The sequence below is a fragment of the Diceros bicornis genome, chromosome 9, assembly GCF_020826845.1.
Source record: "Diceros bicornis minor isolate mBicDic1 chromosome 9, mDicBic1.mat.cur, whole genome shotgun sequence".
Taxonomy (NCBI): domain Eukaryota; kingdom Metazoa; phylum Chordata; class Mammalia; order Perissodactyla; family Rhinocerotidae; genus Diceros; species Diceros bicornis.
Window position 1 is genome coordinate 10671411 of NC_080748.1, and position 15890 is coordinate 10687300.

At 45.2% G+C, this 15890-nt stretch overlaps 1 protein-coding gene across 1 annotated transcript in view; it reads left to right on the plus strand.

Annotated features, from left to right (window-relative positions):
* Window positions 1-2787: 2787 nt before the first annotated feature.
* GTF3A (general transcription factor IIIA) overlaps window positions 2788-15890 on the plus strand; it is a 54604-nt gene continuing 41501 nt past the window's right edge. The window contains exon 1 of the mRNA XM_058548569.1: window positions 2788-2990. Coding sequence (XP_058404552.1) covers window positions 2788-2990 — 203 coding nt within the window. The remainder of the gene's footprint in view (window positions 2991-15890) is intronic.

Below are 15890 nucleotides of genomic sequence, written 5' to 3' on the forward strand. Positions count from 1 at the left end.
GGTTTGCAGGTTTGGATCCTGGGCACGCACCAACGCACCGCTTGTCAGGCCATGCTGTGGCAGTGTCCCACATAAAGTGGAGGGAGATGGGTGTAGATGTCAGCTTAGGGCCGGTCTTCCTCAGCAAAAAGAGGAGGATTGGCATGGATGTTAGCTCAGGGCTCATCTTCCTCACAAAAAAAAAAAAAAAAAATAGGATGAACTCAATTTCTAGTCTCCATTGTTGAGTGTATTCCTGAGAAGAGAGAAGATCTGTTTGACTCAGTGTCATTAAGAACCAGTTTCTCCACTGAAAATTGTTCTTGCTCGGTGATGAGAAGAATGTTCCACCTTCATGTCCTGATGCTGGCACATGGGTGCAGTGGGCAGTGAACACATTCTGGAAGCCTTTCTTACACCAGGACAGCTAGTGAGAACTTAGTTGTACACAGAAGTGACTGCGAACCACATAGATACATCTCATCAACCCAAATTAAATGTATCCCTACTCGACTTCTCCTTAGCAGTATCCCAAAAATGCCCGTGCCTATTCCAATGCCACAGACACTGTGGGCAATGTGAGTGGTCTGTCTTTTTCTTATTGATCTGTGGCAGTTCTTTACATATTGCAGACACGTTTATCTTTATCTGTTATATGCTTACAAACGTCCTCTTGTACTCTGTGGCTTGCCTTTTCACTCTCTTAATTATGCTTTTGATGAACAGAAGAAACATCAAAACAATTACGTTTTGATGAACAGAACTTCATTAAGAAAGAAGTTCTTAATGTTAATATAGTTCAACTTACCTGTTTCCTTTATGGAATGATTTTGGTGTCCTGTTTAAGAAATGTTTTCCCTAGCTCAAGGTCAGGAAGATACTTTCCTGTTTTCTTCTAGAAACTTTATTTTATCTTTCACATTTAGATCATCAATCCATCTGGAACCGATTTTTGTGCATGGTGTGAGATAGGAGCCAAGATTTGTTGTTTTTTTTTTAAAATACAGGTACACCATTGCCCTAACACTGATTATTGAGACGACCATCGTTTCTGATCCTCCACACTGGAAGTTTTGGCATAAATCCGGTATCTACGTACATGTGGATTTACTTCTGGACTCTTTATTCTGTTCCATTGGCTATTTTTCTATCCTTGCATCAATACCACATTGTCTTAATTACTGTATGTTTATAATAAGTCTTGATATCTGGTAGTGCAGAAACTCCAATTTTGTTCTTCTTTATGATTATCTTATTCTTGGGCCTGTATATTTCCCCATGAATTTTGGAAGCAGACTGTCAATTTCTAAAACAAAATAACCTGCTGATAGTTTTATCTGGATTATATTGATCTATAGATCAGTTTATGGAGTAAGTCACTTAACTGTTCTATGTCCTAGATTCGTCTTCTGAAAACGCAAGATAAAAATATTCACTGAGCAATTATGAGCATTACAGGAGACACTATGTTTGCAAACTGAAAAAAATACCCACAATGGAAATGCTGGATATTCATTATAAAAGGAGAAGGAACACGTGCAAAGGCTGGGGAAAAATCTGCCTACATAGGTTTTAAAAAGGTTGGAGCGCCTCTGGCATCTGGTCACTGTTGGCTCCTCCTCCCTTCACGCTGGCTTGTGAGGCAGGGGCTGGAGGTCAGGGGAGGGAAGAGGGACCATTGAGATTCTCCTGCATCAGCTCGCCTGTCACAACCCCAGTGGTCACCACATCTCCTTACGAGAGTGTCTATGTGTTTCCCTTCTCACGTCTTCTACTTTGTAGCCTGGAAACTGACAACAGAATCACATTATGACGTATTTTTCAAATAAGCCTGCTGTGTGTCAGGGCAGTTCTGGGTAGGTCTGCCTTCCACGTGTTCTGTATAGAATGTCACACTCTAAGAGGAGATGCCCGGGCTGCATCAATGGAGAAAGGGCTTTTTCCGTTGACCATCCTCTTCTGTTCCCTGGAGCATGTTCTAAGTTAAGCTAAGGCCATATGCGTGTGTTAACTAGGGCATGAACTGGAGGCAATCTTCTTTCTCTCTGAGTCAGCCTGTTTAGAAACCATGAGGGTCTGAAACTTCTCCACACCCTCCCACCCTCAGCCCTAGACCCTTCTTTCAAAGGCTTTCTGTGGAATCCCTTGCACAAATATCTTTTGCCAAAGAGGAATCCCCAGGCTGAAACACAGGGAGTCAGCGGGATCCCACAGCGTTTCTTTTCCCTGGGTCATTCTCTTTCCCTCTGTCTGCGTCTTCAGGGAGCTGTCTACAGAGCCCCTGAGAGTGCGACGCCCATCCGCACAGTGGGTGGTGTCTGGCAGAGCCGCTAACGTTATCCAAAGCAGCCACAGTCCTCTCTCCCAAGTGCTGGTGAGCCCCAGTGAACCCTGGGGAATTTTCCTGCTCTCAGGCCCTGCAGGCTCCCTCCGTACTTCGGCCCTTTCCAGTTCACCAAGAGGAAGCCCAGGAGTGGGAATTAGCACCGACCTGAGAAAAGCAGCAAGCCAGCTCAGGACTAAAAGGATGCCAGCTGGGAGCTGGTTTTCCTCTCTCTCAGGGGACGCTGCCTGCAGTGTCTGCAGCAGAGTCTGGATGTCCCCCCAAGGGGCAGGGCCGAGGTGGCTTGTGAGGAGTCCCATCTCCCTCACAGTCCCGGCGGACCGGGGCAAGCAGCTGAGTGGAGTGTGGGGTTTGCCAGGACGGCCGAAGGTACAGAACAGGCCCGTGCCTCTGTTTATCCCAGCACAGCGCGGCTCCTCTGAGGGAGGCCGGCAGGGATGCCGGCCAGGTGAAGGCCTGAGGACATGGCCAGAGGCCCCCTGCTTCCGGGGGGGAGGGGCAGACCCGAGCCTGACCTCTGTCGGATCTGGCTCCTTTTCTCCCCCCCTCCGGCGGGCGCCGTCACCCTGCCGCCGAGGGGCAGCGGCCTGGCCGTGGGGAGCGCCGCGCCGCGCTGCCCCGCCGCGGGCTGGAAGGGCTCTCCGGAAGCCGGGCACCTGGGCCGGGGGTGGGGAGGAAGGAAGACGGGAGAAAATTAGACAAAGGAAGACCACCATAAAACCAGCAGCGCGTCTGTAATCAGGAGAGCCCTTTGTTGAGAGCTGGTTTAAACAAGTTGTGATCCCCTGGAAGGCGGCCATAAACTGAAGCGAAAATACAAGTGTTTACAGCAAGGGAGACGGGGGTGCTGCGGGGCCCCTTTGGCCGGATCAGGGGGCAGTCGCGGCCGAGCTTTCCTGCGCTCTGAGAGGGCTGCCTCCCGGGGCGGGCGGTGCCGAACATCCCAGAGCAACACGGACGAAGGCGAGGGGCCGGCTGGGGCGGGGGCGCCACGGGACAGCCCCGCACTCCGACCTGGGGGAGAGAGGGCAGGGTGCCGGGCCTTTGTGACGTCTAGAGAGTCATCGCCAGAGGCCTGGAGATCTTAGAGCCGGCTTCTCCACTCCTCTACAAATTCCTTTACAGTGGACTTGAGGGGTTACACTAATAGGAGGGTTTGGGGGCAGTTGTTTCTTAAAGAAATGCCTCTTAGGCCCAACTTATCAGCCTGGAAAGGTGTAAGGAGGGAAGTTTCACCCGAGGGAAGCACATTCCTCAAGGAAGCTTCATGCAGGCTGCTGGTGGTGAGGAGAGAGGCAGATGTCTGTGAAGGTGAGGCCAGAAATGTCCGCAGAATGTCAGCCCTGAGCATGCCTTTCACCACGGCCTGTCCTCTGCTCCGTTCAGCAGTGTGGAACAGATGAGCATCTCACAGTCGTTCATTCAGTCAGCAAGGTTAATGGGCACCCACCATAGGCCAGGCAACCAGGCGGGGCTGCCCAGGTGTAGGACACGGGCCCATCCTGAAGCGGGCAATTGTAAACACATAGATACTCATGTTCTTTGAAAGATTAATTCTCCTCAAGGACACATGTATCCTGGAATGTGACGCTTTTGGAGAATGGCAGTGCCAAACAAACCCAACATGATTCTTGGAAGGACACCGTGCTGCTGTCATACCGTGTGATCCGCTGTTTGTGCTCGGAGGAAAGGCTGCCAGACTTTTTTGCAAAAAATCATACTAAGGTCGCATTCATACTAGTCAGGAAAATGAGTAATCAGAGCACATAGAAGATGCACCAGGTCCTTTTTCCCTTTAAAAAATCTGTCGTGACTCTTCAGTGGACGATATTTGTGGAAGTGGCACGGCTGGGTTGGGTCCTCCCAAATGCAGAAGCCCAGCTGTAAATGTCTCTTCTGACACCCGGCGCCTTTCCCTCGATTCTCGGATCAGCCTTGCCAGTGGAAGAGATGAGCTTTGTTCTGTGACACCCAATGTGCTGTCTTCATTAGGAGAACAGGCAAGGAAATTAGCCAAGAAGCCTGTGCAGTCTTTCAAATGCCTTTATTTTATGTAATCACTGATCTCCTTAGGACTGTTTGCTTATTCATCAAATTGGCTAATTTACAATCTCTGCGTTCCCTTCTAGCTAGCAACAAAACAAACAGGTAAGATTCTAAGTAACAAAGGGGCCTGATTAATCACCCTGTATGAATCACATGATATCCACTTTGAGGAAGCATTTCACCCCCTCCCAGCATTTGGGAATATACAACCATTTGTGGGGTCTGGTGTAAGAGGCACTGGTCTCAAAGTCTCTTTCAGTGCCTGATGCAAACTGCTCTGCTCTCCAAAGCTCAGCCCCCCGGGGGAGAGGCCCTGAGACCTCTCCTCCCTGAAGTGTGAGGTCCCAAGGGTGGCAGTAGGCTTCTTCCCTGATGGTGGCGGTCTTGCTGACTTTGCTGAGAGGTGGTTCCTGCGGGTCACCCCGTTGCTACGGTGAAGCAGAGTGCTTGTTCTTCATCCATGATGCAGAGCCACTGACGCTTCCTATGAAAGGTGTGCAGGGAGCCAGCGCCAGACAGAGGCTCTCAGATGGAGAGCGACGGCGGAGGATGCCACCGTCAAGAGAACCGGACAGAGGTCAGCTCGCCCAAGTCAGGAGATCTTAAGAGAAGCAAGTCCATGGGGATCATGTCCCCTCAGTTCTCAGAAAGCAGTTCTTTGTGAGGGGAGAAAACACAGTTTGGGGAAAGTGCATGGGCTTTGAAGTTGGACAGTTGGTTTTGGATCCTATCTCCTCAACTTTGTAATTGGACAAATACTTAACATCTCTAAGCCTTTGTTTTCTCATCTGTAAAATGAGGATAATTTCCCCACCTTCCCAGGGTCTTGTTATGAGGATCACATGAGATGATGTAAGTAAAGCTCCTGGCATTAGGGCTTCCTCCCTCCCTCCCTCCATCCCTCCTTCACTCCCTCCCTTTCTCCCCTCCTTTCAGTGAAGCAAAATTTAGTATCACTCCCCACAAATTCTGAAAAATGAAAAATTGTGATAACAGAAGTACCAAACACAATAGACGAGCTCTTCTTGTTTGTTTAGGAAACATTTCAAATTCCTTCATCAATGATAAGCAATTTCACTGCCCCATATCTCCAGGATGGAATGGGTTTGAGACTTTTAGGTCATTCATATAGTTCCTACCATGTGCCAGGCCCCAGAATAGACAATGGAGATACAAAAATGAATGACAGGTCCCTAACCATAAGAAGATGAACACAAAAGCAGAAAATTTCAAAGGCACAAGGATTTTAGGGGAAGATAGTGGAGGGTCACTTTGCCTCTCTTGGGGATGGGGTTGGGGAGAATGGAGCTCCTGATTAGGTAAATCTTCTGGAGAAAGTGGTGCCGTCTACAGAAAATAAGTCTCTAAAATTTCAAGATATGTCAACTAAATGTTAACAAAAGTAATTTAGAAATAATTAGTGGTAGATTCAATAGGAATTATTTCAATTATAAGTTCTCTTGACAAACATTTATTGGGTGTCTATTTGTGAAACTGCTCGGATGTGGAGATAATACATAAAAATGAATAAGAAACAACCCCTTTCTCAAAGAAACTTGGGTTCTAATAGGTAAAAAACGGACTACAATCAAAGCAGCTGTGGCTACGCTAGAAGTACATACAGGGTACGATGAGAATGCACGGCTTGCCACTTACAAAGCTCCTAGTTTTTGAGCCAATAAACTATTTTAGGGGCCACCCTTCTTTGCAGGTCAGTATTCATTTCCTGACCCTACACATAGGATACTGGGACTACAAAATTTGTTTTCTGTGAGGCAGTAATGACATTTCTCTCGGTGAAGCATTTTGTATTAGTGCGTATCAGAGAACTGGAGCTTTCTTCTTAGAGAATTGACTGGGGGAGTGGGGCCAGCATGAGCCGTTGAGAGAGAACTTTAGATATTCTTAAGGAGACTCAAGACGCAGAGGTGTCTCCTCGGTCTCGCCAACTTGCTACCACATTTTGTATGGGGATTTCTTTTCTCGAGCCTCCACTGAGGGTCATGGCCTGACAGTGGTTAGGCCTGAGAGATGAGCTCCAGAGGGGAAGAGGGAAATGAAGAGATTTGATATTTAGTGAGCATCTACTGCAAGCTAGACGTGATCCCATTTAGCTGTGAAATGGACCCTGGAGAGGGGCGCATTCCTTCTTACCATCAGGGAAGCTGGTGCTTGGAGAAAGCTGTCCCCAAGACCTGGGGAGTGAGGAGTCGAGCCCAGACCCCACCTGCACGCTCTGCACTCTGCACAGCCCCGTGCTTCCTGAGCAGGGGACTTCCTGTTCCTCAGGATATATGCTTGGGGGTGCTGTGCTGGGGACCTTGAAAGCAGCTGGCGAATGAGAGGCAAATTTCAGTCAAAGATTTTTTATTTTTCTTTTTTGTGAGGGAGATTAGCCCTGAGCTAAAGTCTGTGCTAATCTTCCTCTATTTTATATATGGGACGCCCACTGCCACAGCATGTCTTGATGAGGGTATGTCCGCACCATGGATCCGAACCCATGAACCCTGGGCCACCGAAGCGGAGCAAGCGAACTTAACCACTATGCCACTGGGCTGGCCCCTAAATTTCAAAGATTTTTAAAATCAAGTTTTGATTCTCTTTTCATTCTGGCACATAATATAAACTTAAGGTTTATACTAAACCAAACATAAATATATTACAGATTAGGATGCAACGTACATACGGATGTTAAAAATAAAATCTGATCTTCAAAGACATTTTAAGTTTGGCTGGGGCCCTCAGAGGCCATGCCCTTCCCTGCACCCAAAGCACCTTCGTGGTCCCAGCTCTGGGACTGACCTCTGAGGCAGAGCCATCAGCCCATCCATTCAGTGTGCCTTAAGCATCACAGGACACACACATCATCAGGGATCAAACAGGGGAAGTGACTTCATCAAGTGCTGAACGATGTGATACGCCTTAGAAATAATACCAGGGAGGGGCCGGCCCAATGGCGCAGCGATTAAGTGCGCGCGCTCTGCTTCGGCCCTGCGGTTCACAGGTTCAGATCCTGGGCATGCACTGATGCGCTGCTTGTCAAGCCATGCTGTGGCAGCGTCCCATATAAAGTAGAGGAAGATGGGCACAGCTGTTAGCCCAGGGCCAATCTTCCTCAGCAAAAAGAGGAGGATTGGCATCGGATGTTAGCTCAAGGCTGATCTTCCTCACAAAATAAAAATAAAAATAAATAAATAATACCAGGGAATTCAGAGAGCAAGGGATCTGCAGGTCAGAAATTGCAAGAGCGCTTCACGGAGGAGGCAAGTGTCATGGGTGGAGAGGAGGGTGGGCATTCTGGGTTGGAGGTGGTATTCTCATCAGGTAATGTGTGGAAGTGACAGCAAAGGGGCAGGCTGGGAGAAAGGCCCGTTTGGGGAGGAGGGGAAATGAACGGCTATAGCAAGATTGGGAAGCTGGGCATGGAGTCCGGATTTGATGAGGAAGGCAGTGGGAGCCATGGCTGGGCCGTAGGAGTAGTGAAGGGTTGGGAGCACGAACTCTGGAACAAATAGCTGGGTTCAAATCTTGATTCAGCCACTTTCTGGCTGTGTGATCCTGGGATGTTACACGACCTCGCTGTGCCTTAGTTTCCTTATTCATACAGTAGTCCTTAAGTGGCAGGTTTGTTGTGAGGCTAGCACTCTGTGGGTTCATAGTTCTGCAAACAGGTGGTGGGACAAGTAGAATGAGGAGAGACCAGAGGCAGGAAGGTGGCCTGGAGACGGCACGGGGAGTTTACAGACTTCTAAAATTTAGTCTAAATTATACGACGTGCCATTTGCTTTCTTCATATCAACTTCTAAGTCATGTGTCATTGGTGACTGTATTAGTCTGCTTGCGCTACCATAACAAAGTACCACAGACTGGGGGGTTAAACAACAGATACTTATTTTCTCACAGTGCTGGGGGCCGGAAGTCCAAGATCAAGGGGTCAGCAGATCCGTTCATCTAAGGGCTGTCTCCTTGGCTTGTAGGTGGCTGTCTTCTTGCTGTGTCTCACGTGGTCTTTTCTCTGTTCATGTCTGTGCCCTAATCTCCTCTTCTTATAAGGACACTAGTCAGATGGGATTAGGGCCCATCCTAATAACCTCTCATTAATTTAATTACCTCTTTAAAGATCTTATCTCCAAATACAGGCACATTCTCAGATACTGGGGGTTAGTACTTCAATGTATGAGTTTTGGGGGCCACAGTTCAGCCCATAACAGTAACTATAAACTCTGCTGGTTGCGCCCACCAGTGTGTGAAGCTCTGAAGAGTTGGGGGAGGAGAGAGAAGGGAGAGAAGTGCAATTCGAGTTATTTCCCAGCTCCTGTCCCCTCTGCCCGGCCCAGCCAGGCTCCCTTCTGCGTGGACAGTCAGGGCCCCCGTGCCGTGCCCTGGCTGCAGGAGCCTGCAGGAGCCCGCAGGGACCGGCCTCGACCTCAGTGGGCCTCCCCGCTGCTGTCTCAGAGCCTGCACAGGTCCAGTTCATCTTGAAGCTCCTCAGAGTAGCTTTTCTGAATCTGCTTTTCTGCAAATGTGTAATGTGCACATCCTAGCTGCAGTAACACCAGCAGCTTTAAAAAGAAAAAAGAAAAGGAGAGAAAGAAAAAGAAAAAGGAGACGCGTGCTTGGGGTTCCTTGGAAATAGAGCTCAGTCCATTACAGTCTACGACGAACTCACAAACGGATGCAGGAGCTGTGTGGCCCAGTGTGGGTGGCCTTTATCAAATCATTCCTGAACAGGAGAAAAGTCGTTTCTTTTCATTTTGGGTTTTCAGTGAAACATTCTAAGAAGAAACAGATACACAACGAGAAAAGACAGAGGAACAGAGTAGAGACTACACAGACCCTGGGTTCGTGAAAAAGATGCTTGAACACTTTGCCCAGAGCCCTCCTCGCACAGGTCCAGGGTGTCGGAGGGAGGAGGGGAAGGGGCTGGGGAATGGTGCTCTCGCCTCTGTGTGGGGAAGCGGGTGTGAATGAAGAAGAGGAGGCAGGGTCAGAGAAAGACCCGAACCTCTTGGCTCTTCCGGCTGAGGGGGCGGGGTGGGGGGAGGGTCAGAGGGTGTACGTGGGGGTGGAGGGGGTTGGGAGGCAGGGAGAGTTGGAGGTGGGAAGGGGTGGGAGGCACAGTGCTGGGAGCAGAGGGAGAAAGTGCCGTTTCTAGCAGATAAAAACAAAACTGAGTTTTTGGTATCTCTTTATTCCTAAGGCAACTTTGACCTACTTTGCCGCATCTGTAATCAGCTCTGGTATCTAAACAATGCTTCTCAGCTGAGCTAAGATTCTTATCAGGTATTTAAGATCTCTTATCTCCTGATGGAAGATGCTAAATGGCCTTCTGTTCCTCCCTCTGCCCCCACCTCCACCCCCAACAACGCTTGGTCATTCCTTCATTCGGCACATATGGATGTGGGCCATGCTCTGTGCTGGGCCCCAGGGAGCCATGGAGCCTCCTTTTCCACCCCAAAGGGAAGTACATCGACCATCCTGTTGTCCCGTCTAAACTCCTCTTCCAGGGAACTATTGCTACTGTTTGCCTTGCTTGAGTTATTGAGAGTCTTGAGTAGGAGGACAGATCGGGTCTTCACTGAAGAAACTAGAATATTCTTAAACAGAGAGAATAGTGTAATGATCCCCATCTACCCATCCCACAGCTTCCACATGGCCAAGCGTATTTCATCCTCTCTGACAGCCTCCCCGGGTCGCCACCCAGATCATTTTGAGGCAAATCCCGGAGAGCTCATTGTAAATATTTTAATAGGTATTTCTAAATGATGAAGACTCTAAAAAAATAATAGCCACAATAATATTGTACCTAAAAAATGAAAAATAATCCCTCAATATCATTCAAATATCCAATCAATGTTCACATTTCTCTGATTGCCTAATCATTTTTTTACAGTTTGCTTGTTTGATTTGGGCCATGTAAGGTCTGTGCATTGGAACATGTCTCTTGAGTGTCTTGTAATCCCTAGGTCCCTGTAGGCCGCCCACCTCATCAGAAATGGAGCTGCTTCTCCTTCAGTTTCCTACAGGCTGAATTTTGCTGACAGAATTCTTGCAGTGTCCTTTACTGTGCTCTTCTGTCCCTTGGATTTCCAGGTCTAGAGGCTTGGCTAGGGGTGTGTGTGTGTGTGTGCACGTGCACGCGTGTGTGTGCAAGACTGCTTTATAGATGCTGTGTATTTCCATTAGCAAGTATACAATGTCTGTTTTTCTCTCTTTGTGTAATGTTCTAACCATTGACGATCATCATCTAGATTTATTAATTTATTTGGAGTTGCGAAATGGTGATATTTTAATTCTATCCTTCCTTCATCTATTAGCTGGAATACTATAAAGTAAAACCTCTCTCATCAACCCTTTGGGTACCCTGAGGTCCAGATCATATAGAAACTGAGGGACAAATCCTTGATTCTTTCCCTTGATTTACCAATTGAAAAGCAAATGAAGATTTGGTTCCCTAACATCATCTGGAGGTAACCAAATGAGTTATTATTTTGATGGGCTTTGTATCACTGTGAACTGAGGGTCTTAAACATACTTGACCTGTTTCAATCCATGCTCTTTTCATCCTTATTAAAAATGTTTAAGTTGTCCTGTCTTTGGCCAGTGAGAGCCTCTTCAAGCTTGGTTCTGAGTCCTTTGATGCCATCTGAGTAGCCTTTGATAGCTTCCTTGCTTTCTGATACGAGAAAAAATGGTGCATTTTCTACCCCAAATCTGCAATGGACCATTTCTCCAAGGATTCCTGATTGGTTTTAGAGGGAAATGCTGTGTAGAGATCACAATCTGAGTGCTGGTGGTGCTAATTCCCACTAGTGGGTCACTGTTTCTAGGCCTTTTCTGTGGACAGAGCTAGAAAATATGCATTCTTTATTAAAGATTAAATTAATCATAAGGTGGGCCGGCCCCATGGCTTAGCGGTTAAGTGCTCGTGCTCTGCTACTGCGGCGGGGTTGGGATCCTGGCACGCACCGTCACACCACTTGTCTGGCCATGCTGAGGCCGCGTCCCACATACAGCAATTAGAAGGATGTGCAACTATGACATACAACTATCTACTAGGGCTTTGGGGAAAAAAAAAGGAGGATTGGCAATAGATGTTAGCTCAGAGCTGGTCTTCCTCAGCGAAAAGAGGAGGATTAGCACGGATGTAAGCTCAGGGCTGATCTTCCTCACACACACAAAAATTAATCATAAGGTGATACTCTGATACTTCAATTCAAACCCAGGATTACAGGGATTTTACTTAACTTCATCCATTTTACACCATATCTCTTTTCAACCACTGTGAAAAGCTCTCAAAGACACAGGCATCATTACTCATTTGATTTGTCTCACGATACCCAGACACCAGTCTAGAATAACAACACTGACATGACCGTCTACAACGCAATTACGGAACACCGCTGAAAGTTTCGCTTCTAGTTCTTTTTGTCCTTCGGGCATATCCCTCAGGGAATGTACCCTCAAATTATAGGGCTTTGAAGCCACTTGCAATAGTTCTTGTGGGTGCAGTGTGGTACACACCGGTCCATTTGCTTCCTTGTACTTTCAGTTTTTAGGAATTGCTTTTTGATTTAATTTTGTTTTGTAAAATTATGTAAAATATTTACTGGCTACAAAATAAACTCTGTAGAACTTGGTGTATGACAAAAGTCTGCCCTTATCCCTGCACCTTTCAGCTTATCCTCCCCCTCCGTCTATCAGTAAGCATTTAAAAAATTATAGCTTGTTCTTCCATTTTTAAATGCTTATATATATTTTTATAAGAGCTGTATTGAGATATGTCACATACCATAAAATTCATCCTTTTAAAATGTGTGTCTTCTGTTCTTAGATAAGCATATGATAAGCACTTGTCTCCACCTTGCTTTTTGTACTAACAGATACCCTAGAGACCCCTCATCGTAGCATGTAGAGCTCCTCCTCATTCAATAGGACGGCTGCATTGCGTAAAAATACCGTAATGTATTCAACCAGTCCCCTGCTGGTGGACACTTGGGTCATTTTTAGCTTTTTCCTGTTACAACTACTGGCTATGTATTTTCATATTTTGTCAGTGTACTTTTGGGATAGATTTGTAGAAGGGAAATCGCTGGGCGGACAGTAAATGCATATATAATTTTTCTAGCCATACGCAGTCCCCCTACCACTGCAAACGTACCAGAAGCTGTTTCCTCACAGCCTTGCTAAGATTGTGTATTGTCCAACTACTGCATTCTTGCTAACCTGCTAGCAGAGGAACTATCTCAGTGTAATTTTACGTTGGGTTTCCCTCGATGTGAGTGAGGACCTTTTCACGATTGAGAGCCACTTGCCGTTCTTCTCTCGTGAACCACGTTGTAATTTCTCATCCATTTTTCCATAGACTGGTCGGCCTTTAAAACCCTCTGTGATTTGAGTGCAAATGTTTTTCCTTTTGTCTTTTTACTTCATAATAGGGCTTTGTGCCATGTAAAAAATATTTTGTTGTTTTCGTCGTTGTTGTTTTATGTAAGAAAATTTATCAATCTCTATTACTTCCGGTTTTGAAAGATAGAGAACTTTCCCCCATTTCTGGTTATGGAGTTGAGGTGTCTCCATTACAGTATACTAAATTCTTATATGCAATTGGGTCAATTTCTGGATTTTCTTTTTTGGTCCATTGGTCTGCCTAACTATTCTTGGGCCCAAATTAAGCTGTTTTATTGCAGAAGCTGTATAATATAATGTATGGTAAGGCCATCCTTTCTTCTCCCCATTGTTGCTCTTTTCCAGGGTTTTCCTAGTTATCCTTGCCTGTGTACAAACCATATTTTAAAAGTTTTAAGAAGGATTTACATTATTGTAACACGTGGGTCTTGTTTAGATCGTCATTCAAAAAAAAAAGGTTTGTATCAAAATCAAGGAAATGCCCATACTGACTATGTATTTAATGAAATTAAGGAATTATTGTCAATGTGTGTGTGTTTGATAATGGTATTAAGGTCTTTTTTTTTGAGTCATTATCCTGTGATCACAGATTAAAGCACGATTTATATTTGCTTCCAAGTAATCCTGGTGGTGGGAGGAGATACAGATGAAACAAGATGCCATAAATTGACAATTATTGAAGCTGGGTGATGGGCACTTGGGGCTCACTTTACCACCCGATTTACTTTTATGTATGTTTAAAATTTCCCACAATAAAAAGTTTAAAGAAGACAGGGGGGTTTCAAGTTCTAAAGGTTTTTGAAATATAGAGCAATATCAGACTTTTAAAAAAATCAGGTTTAGCAAAGAGTAAGTGCTTTGCATAAGAAAATTAGCAGTCAGAAGCGGGTACAGCAGAAGTTAGAAGCGGAGAGAAAATACTAGCAGTGCTTACAGAGTACTGACTGGCTCACGGCCAGGTGCATTTGCTAATCGCTCTCTCCATTAAACATTTACCTGTAACCGAACTACATCCTTTTCTGGGACTTAGAGTTCCAATATAGGTGTGCCAGATTTACACACCAGATGAGTGCCTGAGAAGTTGGGCTTAAATTTTATATTCTGTAACTGTTAGCCTAGCATGTTGCTCAGAGTTTGTTTTGGGTGGTCCTTGAAATTCTTAAGTGTTTCAAAAGGACAAAATAAATAAGATGTCATTAATGTCACTTTTATGGAGCTCCTTTTATTTTTAAGCAATGTATTTTTCAGAAATAAAAAAACCTTATAGATTGCAGACAATAGACCCCCTAATTTGCCCTTTCCACACTTGAGCACTCAGTAAGGTGAATTTTCTTCAGTCTTTAACACCAGCGCTCAGTCCTGTAGCTCGACACCCTCCGTAGATCGCCTAGGATGAGGACAGGGAGACTGAGTTCTTTGCTGACCGGAAGTTAGCACTTTCTCAGTCCTTTTCAAAATTTAGTGTGTGAGAAAAAAAATATATAGATGGAACTGGGTAGTTGGGGTTAGGGAGGAGGGAAACAGATATATTCCCTTTGATTCTGTTTAAAGTTAATCCTGGCTACATATATTACCTGTTAAACATTAATGGATATAATTACTTTGAAAAACAGCTCCATATTGACTGACAGTAAAGATATGGATGCTACAACCCAGAAACCCAGCTCCTGAATACAATTCAGAGAAATGCATGCACACAGACACCTGGACACAAGTACAAAAGAATGTGCTGGCAAGGTTGTTCACAACAGCCAAATGCTGGGAACTATTCAAATGTTCATCAGCAGCTAAACAACAAATACGTAGTTGAGTATTGATGATTGGACAGCACACAGCAATGATGATGAATAAACCATGGCTACATTCAATAACGTGGATGAATATTTCAAAAGTAGTGTTGCTGAAGGAAGCAAGACAAACAAGAATACACATGTAATTTATGAACTGTGTTGCTAAAGGATGCACACGTAGATGTTAAAGAAAACGACAATAGGAGTAGTGAAAAATACAAATGGTTAAACACTGCAATCAGCCATGAAGAATATGCTCATCACAGAAGACAAGATATGGTCATCTTCATGGGGAGGGGGAAATAAATGAGACACACAGACACATCGGGGGTTCCAGAAATGTTCTGTTTATCAGCCTGATTGGTGAATGCACAGGTATACAATGTAAAATTATTTATTAAACCGAACATTTATTTATATGCACCTTTCTGCATATGTTTTACATTTCTCAGTTAAAAAGTTAAAGTTTATTAAAGGGATTTTAAAAAGGTATGGGAAACATAATTTCCTTTGTATTGTCTGTAAATAAAAATATATCACTTGTAAAACAGACCTTGTGGACATAATTGCCTGTAAAGTCAGTGAACTGCTGAACTATATAACTCACACTTCTGTAAAGGACGTTGGAGAAACTAGAGATATGTACATTTAGATGTGTCAACAACACATGCTTTTTGCTGATTTAACAGTTTAGAACTACACATCTGTGTGTCCAGGTTAGATAATGATGTATAAAGGGAAAACAAAATGGAGAAAATAGTAGCTCCCAGGGAAAGATTGAGATGCTAAAAAAAAAAAAAAACAAAACCTGAAATATATTGCTTTTTTTTTGTACTTAGAATAAAATTCCTGCTTTACACTTGGGTGTGTGTATGTAGGGCAAAGCGGAGAGGAAATGACTTCACTATTATTGCAAGGGCAGCCTCTGGAGGCCTTCATGGGTTTGCCATGCTGCAGGCAGCAGGCAGAGCCCTTCCAAGAATCCAATTATCACAGTTATCAGCCAGGCAAAAACTCAGTCTAGGATGCACTTCTAGATTTTAACATTGGTTAACATAGGACATGTTCCCCGCTGGAAGGATGGTTACAAAAGAGTTCACATGGCAGTGGATTTGAGAAACGAGCAAGTTAAAGAACTACAACAACAATTCCACATATTATCAGCATGAGTAACAGAATCACTCTGAGCAAAGAGCCAAGAGGATGGGAGCACCTACACTTTACTGCATGCCTGCTACGGTGCCAGCCGTTTCACATGTCATCTCATCCGATCTTTCTGGCAGTACCTCCTGCAAAGTATGCACAACCTGCAAAGGATGGAC